The sequence below is a fragment of the Dermacentor albipictus genome, chromosome 5 (genome assembly GCF_038994185.2).
Source record: "Dermacentor albipictus isolate Rhodes 1998 colony chromosome 5, USDA_Dalb.pri_finalv2, whole genome shotgun sequence".
Lineage (NCBI taxonomy): Eukaryota > Metazoa > Arthropoda > Arachnida > Ixodida > Ixodidae > Dermacentor > Dermacentor albipictus.
Window position 1 is genome coordinate 136,623,897 of NC_091825.1, and position 21,484 is coordinate 136,645,380.

At 48.6% G+C, this 21,484-nt stretch overlaps 1 protein-coding gene and 1 long non-coding RNA gene across 3 annotated transcripts; one reads left to right on the forward strand and one right to left on the reverse strand.

Moving 5' to 3' along the window:
- Positions 1-77: 77 nt before the first annotated feature.
- LOC135909262 (GDP-D-glycero-alpha-D-manno-heptose dehydrogenase-like) lies at positions 78-9,310 on the reverse strand. Of its 2 annotated transcripts, none has more exons than XM_065441168.1 (2): positions 9,165-9,310; positions 78-1,594 (listed from the first exon to the last, which is right to left on the reverse strand). In XM_065441168.1, exon 2 carries the CDS (start codon positions 1,591-1,593, stop codon positions 658-660), a length of 936 nt encoding a protein of 311 aa, XP_065297240.1. In that variant the 5' UTR covers position 1,594; positions 9,165-9,310; the 3' UTR covers positions 78-657. The 2 variants fall into 2 exon arrangements, with proteins under 2 accessions (XP_065297240.1, XP_065297239.1); XM_065441167.1 differs by lacking the exon at positions 9,165-9,310 and adding an exon at positions 6,907-7,313.
- LOC135909263 (uncharacterized) lies at positions 1,492-17,202 on the forward strand. The gene is made up of 2 exons (XR_010566668.1): positions 1,492-1,631; positions 16,645-17,202. It is a non-coding gene; the product is annotated as an uncharacterized lncRNA (long non-coding RNA).
- The last annotated feature ends 4,282 nt before the right edge of the window (positions 17,203-21,484 follow it).

The window sequence follows — 21,484 nt, forward strand, 5'->3', positions numbered from 1 at the left end:
CTATGTTCTTCAGAAAGAAGAGAGTGTGTACCACTGCTGCATAGCCATGGCACAGTTCCACATTAATCACACAGTCGTTGCAATCAGCACAGTTTTATTTTCAATGCGTACCGTGCATTTAATATCACATTTGGACGCACCGAATGTGGTAGCACTATAAATTTCGCGGCTTTGTCACCCGTGGCTTTACATACAGCACGCAAGAAAACAGCGCATTCACGGACCAGTGGGTGAAACGCAAAAGCAGCGCCTTTATGCCCACCACCATAATTCTGTTTCGAGTTGCCGATAACGCACGCAGACACTTCCTTTGAACTACACGGACCAAATACCATAAAACCAACACAGGCTTCCTTTATAAAGAAGCTTGCGCGTTTTTATTGTGATATCACTACCATATAAGATGACGCTTTCTTTTTAAATTTTTCATTGCAAGCCACAGTTTGCAGAATAGGAGAGTCGCCGTGGTCCTGCCCAAACATTTTTGGCTTGCCAGCCTGTACGGTCATGACGTCACGCCTCCAAGGAAACGCGCGCACTGAATCTGACCTCGTGTGCAAATAGAAGCCCACTGCCGATGATAGAGCCTTTAAATATACCAGCTCGGGCCATAGCAGCGATAAGAGAGAACTGTCGGGGGGGGGGGGGGGGGAGGGACTAGTTCGAGCACAGCTCGTGGGGCGCCAAGAGGGGCAGCACTTTGATCAGCTCGTCGACCCCTTGCTCGAGGGAGACGCTCGCTCGGAAGCCCAGCTCCTTCCGGATGAGCGCGTGCGACACGCGGTAGTCGCGCCTGTCCTGGTCCCGACCCGTCGCGCCCAGCAGCAGCCGCACCCCGCCGGCCCGCTCGCAGATGAGCCGCGCCAGCTTGGCCTTGGTCACGTTGAGCGTGTCGTCGCCCACGTTGAAGGCGCGGCCGCGCACCTCGTCGTAGCGGTCGAGCGCCAGCACGAAGGCCCGCGCCGCGTCGCGCACGTGCAGCAGGGTGCGCCAGAAGTCCGGCTCGTACACCTCCAGCTCGCCGTCGCGGAGCGCCCGCAGCGACAGGTCGTTGACGAGCAGGTCGACGCGCATCCGAGGCGCCACGCCGAACACGGTGGCCAGCCTCAGCGCGACGCCTCCGTGCTTGACGACCAGGTCTTCGGAGCGCTCCTTGGTGCTGCCGTACACCGAGAGGGGCGACAGCGGCGTCTCCTCGGTGCAGAGGCCGTCCGTGACGGCGCCGTAGCACGAGCCGGTCGAGGCGAACACCACCCGCTGCGAGGGCGACAGCTGTTCGAGCAGCGTGCGCGTGCCGCCGACGTTGACGGACTCGGCGAGCTCGGGGTCGCGGCTGCACGCCGGGTAGCCGACCACGGCCGCCAGGTGGACCACGGCGTCGACGCCCTTGAGCGCGGACGCCAGCGCCGCGCCGTCCCGGACGTCGCCGCGCACGAGGCGCACGCGGTGGGCCACCGGCAGAAGCGGGCCCAGGCCGCGGGCGAACGTGTCGTACACGGCCACGCGCCAGCCGCGCTCCAGCAGCAGCGGCACCAGGCAGGAACCCAGGTAGCCCGCGCCGCCAGTCACCAGCACTTCCTTGGCCTCCGGCATCCTGCGAAACGCACCACCGTTTGCACGGAATCCTCCCGGTATGCAGCGTTTTAAGCGCTCAGCGTGTATCTCGCGGTTGGCGTGGCCGACACCGGCATTTATGAGTATGCGTTATGTGTACTTGTTTCGTTATCCCCGTATATTTTAGTTAGACATATATTCAGTGTGTGTGTGAGAGAGAAAGATATGGAGAGAGAAGGTGGACCGGCTGCTCGAAGTGGATGAACAATAAGGGCGCTATCAAAAGACAAAAGAACAAGAATTAATGCGATGTGCAAGTGAGTCCAATTCCTTTGTTGCTGGCACAAATTAGAATATACGCACATATGCACACGCATGTGTTTTCGTCAAAGGTAAAGAATCTGAACCAGGCTATATGCTGACTCTTAGCATTTTCGAGAGGTCGTTTCAGCGTTCGTGCTAGCAAAAAAAAAAAAAACACCCGGCTTTAGTGGTGTTAATGACATAAGATTATCACTACCGTACTCGCCTATTCTCGCAATACTGTTTTAAAGCTGTTCTTCACGACATACGTAGCACTTTCCGAATGCTCTCAACCGACAACCCGAATATTCTAATAAAAGCGCACATGTGCACGTTGTATGTACGTAGTATAGAGAATTCTCCAACTGCTCTATAGTTTGCTCTATTTTTGTCGTGAGCGAGAAATAGTCCAACCCCACACTGTAAATTCATTTACGGCCTCAAGTATGCGTAAGGGTGTAAATCAGTTTATAACTCACACTCTTAAACTCTTTCTGGGAAAACACCCGTGTACTTAGATTAAGGTGCACGTTAAAGAATCGGTCCAAATTTCCGTTGTCCGCCACTACGGCGTGCCTAATAATCAGATCATGGCTTTGGCACGCAAGATCCCATAATTTATTTTTAAACCTCTTTCTGAGTGTAAGTGTGGGTGAGCTATGGACCAATTTACACCTTTATAATGTTTAATGGTGTAAATTATTCAACAGTGCATAGTTGAGCCCCGTCACTCAGACGGAAACGAAAATTCCAATGGAGGCTTTCTGTCCAAAGAAAAAACAAAAAAAGGACAAAGAGTCACAGGCATAACTGAAGACCGGAGCTTTAGGCAAAATGGCTAAAAATTTTGCTTACTGCCTTATTGTGACTATTTAACACATAAACAGGAACTATGGGTCTAGAAACATTTTAGTGGCACTTTGATTGTGCACGTAAATGCCTATTTCGACGTTGTGGTGCCTACATTGGAGTTTCGGAGCCTAAAAAGGCCTTTTTTTTCGTGTTTTGTCCCAGCCTCATTTTGTTTATAATGTGACGAGCAGCTGGGAAAATCGGCCGAAGGCAGCCGATTATCATCAGAAGCGCCCGTGTAGAGGGTGTTATTAACAGCTTTTCCAGCTGGCGAGAGCATCACTGCGAGAAGAGCTCAAACTGCGCTACAGGCGACGATACACTTGAGAGTCACTTGAGAGTCACTTGAGAGTCACTTGAGAGTCACTTGAGAGTCACTTGAGAGTCACTTGAGAGTCACTTGAGAGTCACTTGTGAGTCACTTGAGAGTCACTTAGCCTACTCGTGCACTCCGTTCACGTTTTTAGACGACATGATCGAGAAACTTGAATGCTCGGGCGCAACTTCAATTCCGGAGCGTGGGGCTCATTTAGGACGTCCAGGAAACGTCCGCCACCGTCCCCAATGGACACGTTGCTGCTGGAGCCGGACAAAATCAGTCTCTGACAAGAATTCTGGGTCCTCAGCTACTGAAAGAACCGTCAAAGCTTCTGACTAGTGAACATTCTGGAATTCCAGAGGGCTTCGGATCATCAATTGTCCCGAAGTGCAAATATGTGCCCCTAACTTCGGTGGATGTTGGGCGTTCCTTTACTGCGTACAGACGAATACTCAGTGAAAAAAAAAAAAGCCGCAACAAACCAGAAGTTAATGAGTTGGTGCTTGACTGTCACTGCTTTCACAACTTCTCTCGTGGTGTCTAGTGGCGCTAAATTTCAGCTAAATCTTGTAGCCTACGCAACAATGGCTCATTCCCTGTTATCTAGAAAGCAAAGCGAATTTCACCAAATTGGGGTTTAGGGGGCTGTGTTCATTAAAAATCATAATTTATCCTTCAATATTCACAACGGAAATTCTTGTTAATTGATCCCACGCATCTCTAAATGGCAGTTTTTTGCCTAAAACAGCACATTTTAGTACCTATAGATCCGGTCTCCAGATACAAAAAATCGAATTTTGTAAATATTTCTGCAATATTAAACATCACAAGTAACAAATGCGCTGCTATTTGATACGAATAGACGCGCATGGGATGAAGTTGGACTCCCACACGGCAGCGTTCACGTACCCCGTTAGGACGATTTAGCGCAAAAAGGATTTACATGAAACCTAAGATATTGTCACGTTGTAATGAGTGAAGAACGCAGCAGCAAGAACTGTATCGCGAAACTAACGTTTATTGGGCGAGCCTTTGCATAGAAAAACAGGCTACATTCAAAGCACAGTGATGTAGCGGCGAGCACAGTCTGCCGTCGTCGGTATCTGATCTGCGGGTCAGGCACCTCGGCATTTATAAATGACTCGTCGAACGTTCCAGCGTTATCGCTGGCGCCCGCGTGCCTTGAAGCACTACACAATTCGAATCGCACATACAATCTGATTAACAAAGTTCGGCGAGAACATACACTGCAGATACGGAATCAACGATAACAATAGAGTAAGTTACAAATCATGCAGGCACGTCTTGCACTGAGCGATAACATTAATTTAGAAGCGGAAGCACAGTGCCAGGAAAAAGAATAAATAAGTACACGTGTTAACGCCCCCTCCCCCCTGCCCTAAAGAGCACCGTCGTGATGCTTCGAACACGGGAGCGAAAGCACACGTAGCAAAAAAAAAAATGACAAAAACTATGTCCCCGGGTTCGTTATCGTTGGTAGAAAGGCTTGAGGCGCACAACATGAGCTATGTAAGGTCGCGAGCGGCGCCGCTTTGTTTGCGAAATGCCGTCTGGCACAAACTCATAGTCCGTTGTGCCAATACGTCGGATGATCTTGTAGGGCCCGAAATACTGTCGCAAAAATTTCTCGCTAAGTATTCGTTGGCGAATCGGGTTACAGACCCAAGGTCGCCCGGCTGGTATTCCACTTAGCGTCGTCGAAGATTGTAGTGTAGGCTGTCCGTCTTTTGCCGATCCTTGAGGCTCAGACGGGCGCGTTGTCGTGCTTCTTCGGCGCGCTGTAGATCGGCGGTGACGTCGAGATTCTCTTCGTCAGTGACGTGGGGCAGCATGACGTCGTCGTCGAGTGCCTTGCTTAAACCAGCTTAAATGGCGGGATCTGCGTTATTGTACTGACGAGTTGTAAGCGAAGGTTACGTACGGATGGACGGCATCTCACGTCTTGTGGTCCACGTTGATGTAGAGTCAACGACAAAATTTTACGGAACACAAAATCTGAGAAAAAGCTGAATATCTGTGCAGCCTAACAACGCAGCCAGTATTCGTATTTACAGCCTTTACCAGTATATGAGGAAAAACATTGTGGTGTTCGGTTTTACTCAATGCATGGTTACAGGCTGCTCGAAAATTGAACGTTTTATGAGATCCCGCGTTCCGTAAACATTTGTCGTTGACTGCACATCCCTAACATGTTGCCGAACGTCTTGTTCAGGCGTTCCGTCAGACCATTCGTCTGTAAGTAGAAGGAGGTTGTCCTCCCATGTCTTGTCTGGCTATATTGCAGCATGGCTTGAGTAAGCTCAGCTGTAAAAGCCGTTCCTCTGTCGTTAATGGCGACTTCTGGCGCACCGCGTCGCAGCAAGTTCTCCACGAAGGATTTCGCTACTTCCGCAGCACAACCTTTCGGCAGGGGGCTTTCGTTTCGGCGTAGCGGTTAAGGTAGTCGGTGGCCACGACGATTCTTTTGCTTCCGGATGCTGACGTCGAAAACGGCCCCAACAAGTCTATGCCGATCTCCCGAAACGGTCGGGAAGGAGGCTCGATCGGCTGTAGGAATCTCGCTGGCCTTGTCGGTGGCGTTTTGCATCGCTGGCAGTCTCAGCACCTCTTGGCGTAATGAGTGATGTCTGAGTTCAAGCGTGGCCAGTAATACTTCTGAATCCCCGCGAGCATACGAAAAAAAAAAAACGAGATGCCCTGCCATTGGGTCATCATGAAGGGTGGGCAGTAATACCTCTGGCTTTCTGTACCTGATGATTTTCAGGTACAGCAGTTTTTCTTTACGAGGACGTCTTTTTGCAGTGAATACGAAGACAATCCGCACTTAAATACCTCTGGGACAAAGTTGGTCTTCCCTTCCACGAACTCGACAAAGCTTCTCAGGGTCTGCTCGTTGGTCCTCGGCGTAGTCGTTAGCACTTATTGCCCCATAGGAAAGAGATGCCGTCCTGGTCGTCTTGCGGCGGCGGGTCAATAGGAGCGCGGGAGAGGCAATCGACATCAGAGTGTTTCAGTCCGGTCTTGTATATCACGGTGATGTCAAATTATTGTAGTCTGAGGCTTCACCGTTCTAGGTGTCCTGAAGGGTACTTTAAATTGGCTGGCCAATACAGTGCGTGATGATCGCTTACGGCTTTGAATGGCCTTCCATATAGTTAAAGGCAAAATTTCGTGGTAGCCCTAATTATGGCAAGGGATTCTTTTTCCGTCGCTGAATAATTGGATTTCACTTTCGACAGCGACCGGCTAGCGTAAGATATGACCCTTTCAAGCCCGTGTTTCTTCTGGACTAGGGCATCACCGATGCCTACGCTGCTTGCGTCGGTGTGGATTTCGGCATCGGCGTCTTCGTCATAATGCGCGAGTACTGGTGGTGACTGCAGGCGTAATTTATTTTCCTCAAATGCCTCGACTCACAGTGTCTCCCACTTAAATGCGACGTCGCATTTCGATAGAAGAGTCACATGTGCGGCGATATGAGAGTTCTTGACAAAGCGCCTATAGTAGGCACACATACTAAAAAACCTACGCACTGTATCCTTGGCGACGGGCTGCGGAGACTTTGCAATGGCAGCTGTTTTCTGCGGATCAGGAATAACTCCTGACTTGCTGATGACGTGACCTAAGAACAGAAGTTCTTCGTAAGCGAAGCGGCATTTCTACGGCTTCAGGGTCAGCACAGGTGACTTGGTGGCATCCAGTACTGTCACAAGGTGCGTAACGTGATCATCTAAGTTTGAGGCAAAGACGACGTCATCAAGGTAGACTAATCAAGTCTGCCATTTCAAGCCAGCCCATACCGTGTTCATTACAAACTTGAAAGTTGCGGGTGCCAAGCCAAGGCAGAATGGCATTACCTTGCATTCGTAGAGGCCATCAGGTGTGATAAAGACCGTCTTCTCTCAATCCCTCTCGTCGACTTCAATTTTCCATCAGCCCGTCTTGAGGTCCATCGACGAAAAGTACTTTGCGTTGTAGAGCCGCTCCAGTGCGTTATCTATCCGAGGGAGGAGGTATACGTCCTTCTTCGTCATAGTGTTGAGGCGGCAATATTCGAGACGCCCGCCGGCTTTGTGACGGCTGAATTATGTGGCACAGAATTTCGTCGACGTGTTGCCTATGCTTTCACATTCCCGCGTAGACGCTTTGCAAGAGCTCTGTAGGAGTGGTCGAGCGCATTCTTCGGTTATTATGCGAAGTTTAGCAACTGTCATTTGTCGAATCCTAGATGATTGCGAGAATTAGTCCTTGCATTGCTTGAAGAGACCTTTCAGCTGTGCTTGCTTATGCCTGAAAAACATCAGATTAATATCGAATGATGGTTCAGTAACACGGACCGTCATGGCAGGTTCGACTGAATTCGAGAAAACCAACTTATCGCTGACGGCTGTAACTTCTTTCGTGCAGGCAATCTTCGCGCTCTTGCTCAGGTGTTTAAATTCTTGACTATAGTTTGTCAGCATTACTTTCACTTTTCCTCCGTGCAGTGGAGCGATTCCTCTTGCGACGTAAATTTCACGGTCGAGCAGCGGATGTTGGCCACCCTCGAACAGGCCTTCCACGTCTGCGCTTGTTTCGGTGCCGACAGAAAAACGATACTGGAGCGAGGCGGGACGCTGACTTTATCTTTGAGCACACTCAAGGACTCGGAGAACTCTCCGGTGGTATCGCTTGGCCTTCGGATATCGTTATTGACTTCAACTTCAAGCCGATGATTGTGCCGGGTTGATTCAGGAAGTACATGCCGAGAATGATGTCTCGTGAGCGCTGTTGGAGGATAACGAAGGTGGCAGGGTAGGTCCGGTACATGAACGCAAATTACCTCCACTAGATGTCACGCGGTAGTGACGGTGAAGAACACAGTAGCGAGACTGTTATTGACGGAACTAACTCTTTACTGGGTGACTCTATGCTCAGAAAAATAGACTGCACTCAAAGCGCAACGATAGCGGCGAAAACAGTTGGCGATTGTCGAAAATTTCATCTGCGGGTCAAGGGCGTCAGTTTTTATACACGAGTCCTCGAAGGTTCGGGAGTAATCGCTGGTGCCTGCGTGTCTTCCAAAGGTACTACAGAATTCTTGTTGTGCATGCAGTCAGATCACACAAGCTTCGGTGAGAACAGACAGCGAATAGAACCATCGATAACATTCAAGAAACTTCCGATACATGCAGGCGCGGCCTGCACTGAACGATAACAATAAGCCACCGGGTGAAATACAGTTCCAGGATAAAGGATAAGTAAGTACCCGTGTCAGCACAGCGTAGCACGTAACTTTTACGAAAAAAAGTGAAAGTTTTGAGCAAGATGCTGCCCAAGGGCATGGACCACATTGTTCTAAGTAATATGCAGAATACGTGTGAACAGTAAGCAGTCGTCGCTTGTTTAACACGAACGGACAACAAACATTCGACGCGGCTGGGTCTTTCAGTAGACTTAAATAATTAAATTATGGGGTACTTCGTGCGAAAACCACAATCTGATTTTGAGGCACGCTGTAGTGGGGGACTCCGGAAATGTGAACCACCTGGGGTTCCTTAACGTGCACCTCAATCTAAGTACACGGGTGTTTTAGCCTTTCGCTCCCATCGAAATACGGCCACCGTGGCCGGGATTCGATCCCGTGACCCCATACATAGCAGCCCAACACTATAGCCACTAAGCAACCGCGTCGAGTTTTCGGTAGACTCTGCACCACAGGCCTCTATACAGCACTGCGAACTGACTCGACTATATGTGAATTTGAATGTAGACTCACGTGGTTAAGTAAGTTTTAATCGACACTTCTTATAGACCTTTTCCTGCGCTTCTTTTTTGCCTCAATGCATAGTGGTAAGCTAGGCGTACCCGTATTCACAAAGTTTCTCGTTCGTGAGTACTGTTTGCAATTGACCATACACCTTGACCAGCCCTTACAGTTCTAGCACAATAGTTTCTTTTTTCCTGAATACAAGCCGAGGAGTCTGGTCGCTCTCTCTGCCTGACTGCCTCCCTCCTGAGCAAATGCGTAAACTTGTTAACCTGAAGGACATGTCTGAAAGTATCAAGTTTTTTCGACGAATTCCACGTGCACTCCTTTACGTATATCACGCGACAAACACGGGCCAGTACGTACCTTGCAGTCACACCGATAGTCGTCGGCGCTCTGGGCTGTGTCGGGTTTACGCACGCACGCTATGCAGCCAGTTTATCGCCGTGGCGCTATCGGTCGGGTCATCCGGGTCGTTCGTCACCATTGTTCAGCGCCTCTATCGAGCGCCATAAGTATCGCTTAAGGCCTCTAGACCAACGTTACTAGATTACTTTCAGTTGTAAAACTCCGCCGCGGCACCTGACCCCTTTCTGTCGCGCCCGCGAGGCGGCGCGCGCGACGCTGTCGGCCCGAAGTCGGGCGGTGCGAGCAACGTTTGTGCGGGTGGATAGAGAGGCCGATGCGTGAAGCAGCGTTCCACGTTTTGCTCGTGTTTCTTATTTGTGTGCCAGGAAAATGCTGCTCGCCTTGTGAACAAACATGCCTGCAATGAAACACTGAAACGGCAATGAAACAAGAAAAACCACGAGAAAAAGACAAAGTGATAGCTAGGGAGGGTGCAGCGCCCTTCCTATCACTTTGTCTATTTTTACTCCTGCTTTTTTGTTTGTGTTGATAAAACCTTGCTAGCATTCTACGACAAAATAGTGTACGTGACCACCGCCTTTGAACTTCGTGCGCATTTCCTAAGGGCTATAAACTTGTTACACTAATCATTTCAGGTGATCAAAGGTTTTTTTGGAACTGCTAAACTTGACAGAACAGAATGCAATTCAAAAGAACCTGAAGCTTTTTGCATCATAACAAATGACAGAGTCGCTGCAAGTAACTCTGATGTCGACTTTAAACAATGTCGATAATCTGCTGCGTCAAGGTGCGCTGTTTCGACAGCCAAGTTAAATCAAGATCCATTGGAGGCAAGGCACACTGTTCACATTTGTTATGACTACATTCACATTGCACTGTTTGCTAGGAAATTCACTCCCTTATGTTTTTTCAGCCTCACTTTGGACTAGTGTGTTCCTTCGGTGGAGATGAGTCTCATCCAACTATAATCAACTTCGCGCAGATATTCCGCCTTCTAAGCCTGTATACACCTGTTAAAACGGCACTACGTGGGAGTGCAGAAGGTGTGCCAGGCCCTGCGCCCGTCGGCGTCAACGACACATTCAAACAGACCAGAGAAGCCTGCAAGTCAAAGCATAGTCTTCGCAATGCCATTGAGGCGACGTTGATAAGTTGCGTGGAGCCAAGCAGCTCACTAGAATGTGCTTGCAATGAGCACACTTATGTTCGAGGAAACATAGAGGGCAATGTTGGTTATTATCTGTGTGGATATGTCATTCAGAAAGTCAGAAAGGGCGCACCATGTGATCTATGCATAGCGCACATAAGCTCTGAAATCCCAGAAGTTGGCTGCGACAGTTACTTAATTGAGTATAGAAGTCTCAAGCAATTGAGGTTCCTTAAAGCACCCGACACCGAAGATGCTGGGCTTTATGAGGACTGCTAACAAAAGCTTCCCTGGATGAGGCAGGCCTTTACGGAGAGATATTTTGGAAGGTTTTAGATGATCTAGAGGGGTGCTGCCTCCCTCTTCTTGGTTGTCCAGAGCATATGTTCGCGTTCACGTGCGAAGTACTGAATTTCTTCATTGTTATGCGGATGCATTTGTACTCCAGGGATACCAACTGTCAACTAGAAAGCGGTCACAAGGTAGCTGTAGCAACTAAGAAAGTGCGTCTTTTGTGAATATCGATGCAGCATGCTTAGATTCATCAATCCGACGTTGTACCGGTCCTATTCCCTTTTTTCATGTATACATAAAACAACATGCCGCAAACGAAAAGACTCACTCTCCTCTTCAATCACCTATTAGCTGATTTTTAGAGTGCACAATGTAAAAAGGTTATTCTTTGAACATTTAGTGCCATGAAGAGCAGCAAAAAAAAAATACTGGCACAGTCGGCGGCGCACTGCTGCCTTGGGAAGCTTCCGTAGCCAACCGGGCCAACCGTTGCGGCAGCGCCACCACGCGAGAGGAGACGGCAGAGGGTCACGCTCTCGCGCCGCTCCCAGGCGGAGTTTTACAACTGAAAAGTATCTGGTAGCGATGCTCTAGACGTCGTGTCAGCTGGTCGAAGTGGGTGTGGCACGTGGGGGGGGGGGGAGGGAGGGGAGGTCGCTTGCTTCTGCAAACACATATAGCGGCGCCGACAAAGCACACAATCACAAAGGCCGGCTTCGGCTCTGATATCTTTCTGAGGGCGCGCTATCACTCGGTGGAGCATGTCAAGGCATGCAAGATGTCATTCGATGCCCTTTCGTTAATGTTACTGCGTTTCATTGGCGGTAAATCCTCCTACTCCTCCAACAATAGCAACAACAGCAACGAAGAAGGAAAACGAGAGAAAATGAATGTAGAGAATGCCGGTTCCGGATCCGGACAATCTAGTGATTTTATTGCAATTAATTTTAAAAAAATTTTTCGTGCTCCGTCAGTGGTCCGAATGGCGCACCGATTAGGCTGTGGCCAGGATTGGCCGGTCGTGAGCGGTGGATGATTTGAAAAGAACAGAATCGCGAGCAAAAAAAGAATCGCTATACGTTACACTGGCCCAGAGCACAACTTACAAACCTTTTCGTTCATTATAGTCGTTGGTTACTGGCCAGCCGCCTTCGCTAATAATGTGCAATCACAACCGGTGGCAACCTAAGAAAGAAAAAAACATGACATGTATAAGCTGTTTAACGCAAACACAATTTGTATGTATGCGCAATTAAACTAGGTTCACCTATTCCCATGACATCAAGCGCTCTTCCATGTTTAAAACTGCTCTTTTTTTTGTACCGACCTGTCTTTATGTCACCAGTTTTGAGATGAAACCTGAACGCGCTGAGAAATTTTATGGGTGATCCTGATATCAGTGCACAGCCAAAGATAATATTGTCACGGTTGAGCCATGAAGACGAAAATGATGTGGGCATTACTGAATGCTCGAGCTGGGCGGAAGGAAGTCTATGTCTTTATGCTGTGTAGCTCGACGAGTACCATACTGCCGATTAAGTATTCCTCGTAACATCTTTTGGTGAAGGTGCGAGGTGTGCCTTCCAGTGTGGGGCCTAACAGCTATACCGCACACGCCTACGAGTCCAGCCTCTTAATCCTTATCGGGGCTTGTCCCGACCTCCAGGACAGCGCCACATCTCTGTTGGTCTTGAACTAGATTCTTTCACTTACCGGGTGCACGTGTAAAACCACGATATGATTATGAGGAACACAGCAAGGGGGGAAAGGGGGGGGGGGGCTTTAGATTAGTTTTGACCACCTGGGGTTCATAACGTGCTCACAGTGCACTGTACGCGGGAGTTTTAGCATGTCGCTCCTATTTAAATGAGGCCACCACGACCGAGATTTGATCTCGCGCCTTCGGGCTTGACAGCGCAACGCCAGAACCTTTATGTAACCACGGTGGGTATGGCATGGCATAAGAATTGCTTTGTCAACATAGGCCAGGGGCCAAATTCGCAAAGTCTTGCCTTCATAAACACTGTATTATGCGAAGCATACTATAGCCGCACAACCACGCTCTTCCTTGCTGCGCCGCGCGCGGCCGCGTAGCTACCATATGACGTCATAACAGCTGCAAAAGCGGAGGCTCAACTCGTGCGCTCCCTTGCGGCCGCGTAGCTACATAGCCGGGTCTCAGCTCGTGCGCTCCCCTGCGTGAGTTGTTTCTTCGTCTAGCCGAACCAAATATAGCCAAGCAACAGCAGTTCACCAGGCTAAAGAGTGGTTCAACAACTAAAATAAAGGCTAGTATGCTTCGCATCCTTGGCTTAACCTTAGCTAAGCCACAGCCATTTTTTAATTAGCGGGCGATTTTAGGAGGATCTCTGTATTTGGATTGACTTGTTCTTCTCACGAACCTCCGGAACGTTTACGAACTGATTTGCGAGTGCGAGGACGAATTCACAAGGAATTTTGTTGGTAAGTACTGCTTACCATTGCTATTTGCCAGCCGATCCTCCAGCATCTGGATTGGCTGGAATTGTCTCTTGGGAGCAATTCTAAGCTACGAGCGTTTTGTAAATACGGCACGTGGAGTTTTCACCCACCGTCTTGGTTCGCGCCAATGCCGCGCCAATCGCATCGCCGGAATCAGCCGCTCGGTGCGACGGGCGATAAGAAAGGAATAGAATAGGACACGAACCATCGCTAGAAATGGCCTGAAAATTGCGACAGAGCCCACTCAAACAGAAAGTAGCTCCTGTCTTTTATGTTCATCGATAAGAAGCAAAATGAAATAGCGTTGGTAGTCGCGCTGCGTATTGTAGTGAGGTGCTGAAAAGGAAAAAAAATAAATAGCCTGCAACGGCCAGATATCGCGATGTCGTCAGTAGCAAATCCACTTAGCCAAGGAACATATCACGAAAAAAAAAGAAAGAAAAAAGATGGTAGGGAAGTCGGAAACGCGCAGATATTTTGTTACGGAAGGCTAATCGAGGACGATAGCGCTCACAGCAGCACTTCAGTTCATCCCTTGATAGCATACTTAAATGTAAGCGATCTTCGTGTTTATGTACTGACACTTGGCATGCGTTTGTGTGTGCTCTTTTGGTTGGTTTTCCTTCACTTTTATGGTTTCAGTGATGGCGCTTATTCTGTTCAACGTCGAGCACAGCTAAGTGTCACGCTTAGATTAGCTTGACTTTCCTTCGGGGTGTTTTGGGGGACTCGGGCGGCAGTAGCAAAAGCTGCGGAATGTTCTGTTTCTTATGTTTTGTGCAATTCCTTGCACTTGTGTTGGTTTCACCTCTTGACGACTTTTACAGCGAAGCTGTATACCTCTACGGTCCAAGGAGATTTTTGTGTCGTCGGCGTGGTAAGCAAGAAACTCCTCATACGTGGGCTGATCCCGGAGATAGTGGAATGCCGGGCCGACCCGCGGCGGAGGTGCAGTTCGCCACTAAGGGGCCCACATAGACAGCTTCGCTGGTCATCCATCTTCACAGAGTGGGAAGGCGCTCAGTTTTCTTGTACAATTGCAGAAACTGGGGAATGCGAGGGCACGCGTGTTACGCGAGTTTTTAAATGCGAGAGCATTTTTTTGGTTACTCTATCCCATTTTGTACCCGCCGTGGTTGCTCAGTGGCTATGGTGTTAGGCTGCTGAGCACGAGATCGCGGGATCGAATCCCGGCCACGGCGGCCGCATTTTGATGGGGGCGAAATGCGAAAGCACCCGTGTACTTAGATTTATGTGCACGTTAAAGAACCCCAGGTGGTCAAAATTTCCGGAGTTCTCCACTACGGCGTGCCTCATAATCAGAAAGTGGTTTTGGCACGTGAAACCCCATAATTTAATTTTATCCCATTTTGTAAGGAACTCTATGCCCTGTCTCCCTTCGGTATTTTTATGCGACCTCGATGCGATGCCCGCGTTAAACGAATTAATAAAATCTAGCCACTACGAGGAACTGAACCTGGCTCTTCAGGATAGTGAGTGAATGCGTATCCTCCACGGCATGCGGATTCATTAAGGGTCCGTGTCGCGAAAAAATCTGGTGCTGGCGTCGGGCGTCGTTTGGCGAAAAATTATCCCGAACCACAACCACGCATGCCCTCCGCGTGGCGCAGAGGCGTCACTGCACTAATTGAATTCATCAAAGTAAGACGCGTCAGAAAAATCGTCAAGTACAACCTAAACACTACGTACAGGCATGATAGCGTCGGATTGTAATTTGAGTATACTATAAAACATAATTCTCTTGCGCGGAAACTCAAACATAAACACCTTTTCCAGCGTTTCTACCATTCATAGAGCGGCGCCGCGAGCTCGGTTACTTGTAACAGCACCGTTCAGATGGCGCTCGCCTCCGCGCATCCGAGGCCCACGTAAAAGGCCGCATTTCTACCAGAAAACTCGCCTTCGGGAATAGCGTACGCCGCCAGCGTTTCCCGGTAAACATTACGGTTACATAAGCTGCAGTTGCCGGGAAGCGTGAGAAGCAGTCAGGGATCTTTGAATGCTATCGTGTTCCACCCTTAAGAGGAAGCTTTAGCTCCGGCCCAACTTCGACGCGGCCTATTCAAATACACGTAAAACGCAAATAGGGTTTCTTAGATAACCGCTGGAGCGATTTTAATGAAATTCGCTGCATTTGAAAGAGAAAGCTGAATTCTAGTGACTGTTGGATGCAGAATATTGATTTAGAGTCTGACTTCTGTTAAAAAGATTTCGAAAGTCCGGAAAAAAAAAACAGAAGCACGAAGTTTACAAATTAATAACTCTGCATCAAGAACTGATATCGCGGTTCTGTAAACAGCAACCACTAGATCATTGAAAGCGGACAAATTTGGTAAATCATTTTATATCTTGCGTGAATTTGGTATGTTGTCTACAAGGGTTCTGCAAAAGCAGTATTTACATATTACTGAATTTTTGGGGAATCATGTGTAAGATATCAATTTTTCCCGCTTTAGATGTACTGTCAGATGCAACTCACAATATGGTTACATCATTCTTTCTTGCTGAGTTACAGAGCTGTACACTTGATAGTTTCGTTTTCTGAAAATTCATGATTTGTGCCAATTTTTAATAAAGTGCTGACGACTTAAATAAAAAAATTCGAAACCAACAGTCACTAGATCTTAAGTTTTTCTTTTAAATGCAACAAACCTCGTCAAATTTGGCGCAGGGGTTGCCGAGAAAAACGAATTCTCCTTTTAAATGGTCAGTTGAGAAGGAAAGCGGTATAGGTGCGACAGTAGAGCGAAAAGGCACCGCCGCCGTCCGGTTATGACGATAGCAACACGCATGCGCGGCTCGCGCGTTAGGCCTCCAGAGATGCGCAGGTGTGCTTGGCTGCAAAGTGGACAAGGCCAGACGGAATGCACCGTCACGCTTGGCGCATTCCGCCGTAATAGACGTTGAACAAAGCGTGTCTGCTGTGCGAATGGGAGTGTTGGGGAGAGGCTGTCGAATAACCTAGAATATCCCCGCAGACGAGCTCTGCCGGAATGTTTTCGTCTTTGGCTATCTTTGACTACCGAGAACGACAGCACTTGAGCATGGAAACTGGTCGGGATCCATGCTATGAGTAAATAAACACACAAAACGCTGTTAAAGAGAGGAACGGAAACGAGAGGGTGATTAGGCTATTGTTGTCGTTCTTATTGCGTCCGTGTTTTGTATGCGTATACATTTTCATATTCTGACTATATTATTCTCACCAAACATCCGTTGGCGGCGTTTTCAGCGACCTGTCACCTAATCGGCCGTGGTAGCTCAGTGACTGGCTGAGCACGAGGTCGTGGGACTGGCCTCTTGATTTTCTGCTGTTTAGAGCTATCATTCGAGTTTAGGAAAGTGAAACGTCACCTTTCTTATCTTTCTGTTTGTTTCTGTGTGAGAGAAGATAATGAGCGAGTGATGTGTGCGTGCTTGCGCGCGCGCCTAATAATTGCGATTTTATGCTTACTGAAATACAATCGCTAATGTGGCGAGCTCCGTTGCTGTACCACATTGCAAACAACTAACCCATTGTTCTTCGCCACGCAGGTGCTCATGGCTATCATCGCCCAGGAGATACTGTGTTCTCGGATGGATCCTGCTATCAATACATCACTGGAATTTGCGTTGCTGTCCACACCAACGAAGCCGGTGCATGCTCCACTTGTACGCGATCTTGGTGCCTGCGTCGTAGCAATCGTCTACGTGGCTTCATCTGTATTGGCACCACCATCATTTGGTATCTAGATGCTGTATCCGCCATGGAAAATAGCATCGACACCGGCATTCGTGCTCCCGCCTAGTATAAGACAGCAATGATGATCATCGAAAGCGCTGTGCGTGCTGGATAGCGTTGCATGGTTCGGCGCCTATGTCACTTCCCATGATAATGCGCGCGTGTTGACGCAGGCTCACGACTTGAATGTAAACGGATATGAACAGAGCGGCTATACCCGGAGAAAAAGAAGGCATGCTGGCGCAGCCAGGTCCTAATTGAATTCTGGGGTTTCACATGCCAAAAACCACGATTAGACTATGAAGCACGCCGTATAGTGGGGGACTCCGCATTAATTTTGATGCACAGGACACGGGCGTTTTACAGCGAAGCTGTATACCTCTACCGTCCAAGGAAATTTTCGCGTCGTAAGCAGAAAACTCCCCGTACGTGGGCCAATCCCGGACATAGATTATAGTGCAGTAAAGAATTTGATTATGAATGACAGGGCCTTCTCGGCGGGGGCGCTGTGCCTCTGTTCGAGCAGCTATTTTAGCAGCAGCGACAGACGAAGCATTTTCTCCGGTTGCGTCGCTCATCGTTCAGAAAGAAAGCGTAAACATGGGAAGGCGTGGCGTGGCGCGCGTGGAGCGCAAGCTCTGGCGGCGGCAGCGGCTTAGGCGAAGTAGCGCTTGCGCAGTGGGTCCCAAGCCCACGCCAGCGGTTTGTTTCAAGAGCGCTAACCGCATGTAATTTCGTCGCCGTTGAACATGCCTCGTGCGGATATGAACACAGAATTTTTCTTCAACTCTGAGGATTTTCTTTCGTGGAATCCGTATGGGGTTTCCTCTGTAGCAATTGCTACGAATGGGTGGATGTCCGATTTTCCCTTTATTAATTACTTCTCTCCACCTTGCGGGTTTCCGCAGAACTACTATGTCAAACACTTGCCTTTGCATCGTGTTGTCTACAAATTCGACGTCGCCCTGCCATCTGTTAGCCACCTGGTTAGCTCAGATGGATAGAGCGGCTGCCCCGGAAAGGCGGTGGTGCCGGGTTCGAGTCCCAGACCAGGACGAATTTTCCTTCAACTCTGAGGCTTTTCTTTCGAGGAACCCGTATGGGTTTCCTTTGTAGCAATTGCTATGAACGGGTGGATGTCTGATTTTCCCTTTATTAATGCCTCGTGCGGCACTCCGCTTTCCTTCTCATCCTTTCGCCAGACTCTCACCCGCCGCTTTCCTCCTCGCGCTCTTTTTGCTCTCGCCTTCTTTCATCTCCCACTGCGCTCCGCGTTCGCTCTTTCATCCTACGCTGCGCTCGTTCACTCGGTTGCGATGGACCCCGAGGGATGCCGACGCCTAATGCAGAAACGGGCAAGAGTTGCGCTCTAAAAGAATGATGTAATGATGAATGGTGAAAGTGAAAGTGAAGTAATGATAATGATGAATGGTGAAAGTGGTGATGAAAAGCTATGTGTTCTTTTCCGTTCTGTAACCAAAGCCATGCCTACCGTGTGCCGGCCGCCCCCAATTCACATGAGCTCTCCGGTGCTTCCGAATCTCGCGGGCAAGCTGTGTGGCAGACTCCGCACATTGCGCGCTGTATTACTTGAAAATAAAGTTACTCTTGCAGGGAGTAGTTGCTCGTTTTTCAGCTCTCTTGAGTCGGTCAGATGCTCTTGCGTAGAGCATCTCGAGGCCACTCGAGGCCTAGCAATGCTCATGTAGCGCATGTGTTGTGTCCTCAGTCTGTCCCTGTTCTGCGCTTCACTTTCAGTACCTCTGAATGCGTCGCATGCGCCTGGTTGATCGCGGCATATTAGCGGCCACTGTCCTTGAGTCGTTTTCTCAAGTACTCCATGTTCGCGGCCTTTTCGGACGAGTTATATTACGGTTATCTATTTTGTAATGTTTGATGCGCGGGTGCCAGGTAAACAATGCTTAGAAAATCGCACTGCGAAAATTTTGGCAGCATGATAGCTAGCGAAACACGCTTTCTGAGAGCCTCGCTATTTATCCGGTTACGCTGGTGGGGCAAACCACATGGCCCACGGAGACACCTTCGATTGTTGTCACATGAGTGATACTTTAATGAAGTTCCTAGCTAGACGTGCACGTATGTTACGTATCGACAATGTTCAGAGTTGACCGGCCTCCTTTTTCTATCATGGGCAGAGCTGCGGCGTATCCTCTAGACCTGTCGCCTTTCGATATTGTGGGTATATCGAAGCTCAAAGCTTAGTAACGATACGCTAAAACGTTTCCCAATCGCGGAAACTTGTTGCCCCCTCTCACGAAGTCATGAAAAGTTGCCTCCCGCCGTCAACAGCAACTTCCACATACCAGGATGGTGCCCACATATCCGGATGGTGCCGGGCGACAGACGGGCGGTGTGATTGCAAAATGGCGGCGCCCTTTATGAAATTGTCTATACCCCGTTACAATGTTGGCGGAGCTAGGTCCACCCACTTACCTGGAAAGCGCTGCTTAGACGCGTACATCACTCATCATGATAATGTACGTGTTGACACATATACGTGACTTGAATAAAAAGAATATGAACACAGTGATTTCCTTGGAAATAAAGGTAAGCCTATAAACCGTTACAATGCTGGCGCAGTCCGGTCTACTCCTCTTGAAAGCAGTAATTCGGCGCATGCATCACTTCCGATGCTAATGCACACGCTGACGCAGATTCATGACATAAATAAACGGATATGAACCAAGTGGCTTTCCAGGAAAAGCAAAAACATAAACCTATATCGCATTACAATGTTGGCGCAGCCGGATCTACTCCTATAGAAAGCGAGGGGTCGATGCATGCAATACACCCCATGCTAAAGCACATGCTGACGCAGATTCGCGATATGAATAGACGGTTATGAACAGAGCAGCGACTCTCTCAGAAAAGAAGGTAAGACTATAGTCCATTACGTCGTTGGTGCAGCCAGGTCCACTCACTTGTATGGAAAGCGCACATTCGGCGCATACATTACTTATCATGCTCCTGCACGTGCTGAAACATATAAAGGAGATTCATATAAACGCATTTCAACAAAGCGGCGTTCCCGGGAAAGAAGTGGCCTATAGACCGTTACATGTTGGCGACCAGGTCCAGTCACACCTTCGAAAAGCGCTGATTTGGTGCATGTACCACTCCCCGTGTTAACGCATGTGCTCACGCAGATTCACGAGGTGAATAAGCAGAGATAAAAAAGAAAGAGAAAAGGTAAGACTTTAGATACTTGGAAAGTTGGCGCAGCCAGGTCCACTCACCTCATTCGCGGAAAAAAAGGTAAGCCTATAGTGTCGGCCAAGTCAGGTCCATTCACTTCTCTGCAAAAGCACTGGTTTTGTGCATACATGACTTCCCATGCTAATGCATATGCTCAGGTATGTTTACGCGACAAATAAACGGATATAAACAGGGAGCCTATAGCCCATCAAAATATCGCCTCAGCCACGTAAAACAAGTTCTCTGGAAAGCGCTGGCTCTTCGCATACATCACTCCCAGCGCACGCGCGGACGCCAATTTACGTAATAAATAAACAAATAGACTTAGATTAATTTTCTCGATTGATTTCCGTGAATATATCGCCTCAGCCATGTAAAATAAGTTCTCTCGAACGCGCTGGTTCTTCGCATACATCACTCCCCGCACACGTGCGGACAGCGATTTACGCGAGAAATAAACTAATAGGCCTACAATAATTTTCTCGAAAAAATGGAAAAAACACTAAGCCTATAGCCCATGAAAATATCGCCTCAGCCACGCAACATAAGTTCTCTCGAACACGCTGGTTCTAGGCATACATCACTCCCCGCGCACGTGCACACGTCGATTTACGCGAGAAATAAACTAATAGGCCCAGAATAATTTTCTCGAAAAAATGGAAAAAACACCAAGCCTATAGCCCATGAAAATATCACCTCAGCCACGCAACATAAGTTCTCTCGAACACGCTGGTTCTAGGCATACATCACTCCCCGCGCACGTGCAGACGTCGATTTACGCGAGAAATAAACTAATAGGCCCAGAATAATTTTCTCGAAAAAATGGAAAAAACACCAAGCCTATAGCCCATGAAAATATCGCCTCAGCCACGTAACACAAGTTCTCTCGAAAGCGCTCGTTCTTCGCATACATCACTCCCCGCGCACGCGCAAACGCCGATTTACGCGAGAAATAAACTAATAGGCCCAGAATAATTTTCTCGAAAAAATGGAAAAAACACCAAGCCTATAGCCCATGAAAATATCGCCTCAGCCACGTAACACAAGTTCTCTCGAAAGCGCTCGTTCTTCGCATACATCACTCCCCGCGCACGTGCAGACGTCGATTTACGCGAGAAATAAACTAATAGGCCTACAATAATTTTCTCGAAAAAATGGAAAAAACACCAAGTCTATAGCCCATGAAAATATCGCCTCAGCCACGCAACATAAGTTCTCTCGAACACGCTGGTTTTTCGCATACATCACTCCCCGCGCACGTGCAGACGTCGATTTACGCGAGAAATAAACTAATAGGCCCAGAATAATTTTCTCGAAAAAATGGAAAAAACACCAAGCCTATAGCCCATGAAAATATCGCCTCAGCCACGCAACATAAGTTCTCTCGAACACGCTGGTTCTAGGCATACATCACTCCCCGCGCACGTGCAGACGTCG

Bases quoted from the DNA above. Each gene is read 5' to 3' on its own strand.
- LOC135909262 (XM_065441167.1), bottom strand. From the start codon at position 6,926: ATGGCCTCTACGAATGCAAG. The intron at 1,595-6,906 runs GTAATGCCATTC...TGCGTTTCGCAG, and splicing joins ATGGCCTCTACGAATGCAAG to GATGCCGGAGGCCAAGGAAG.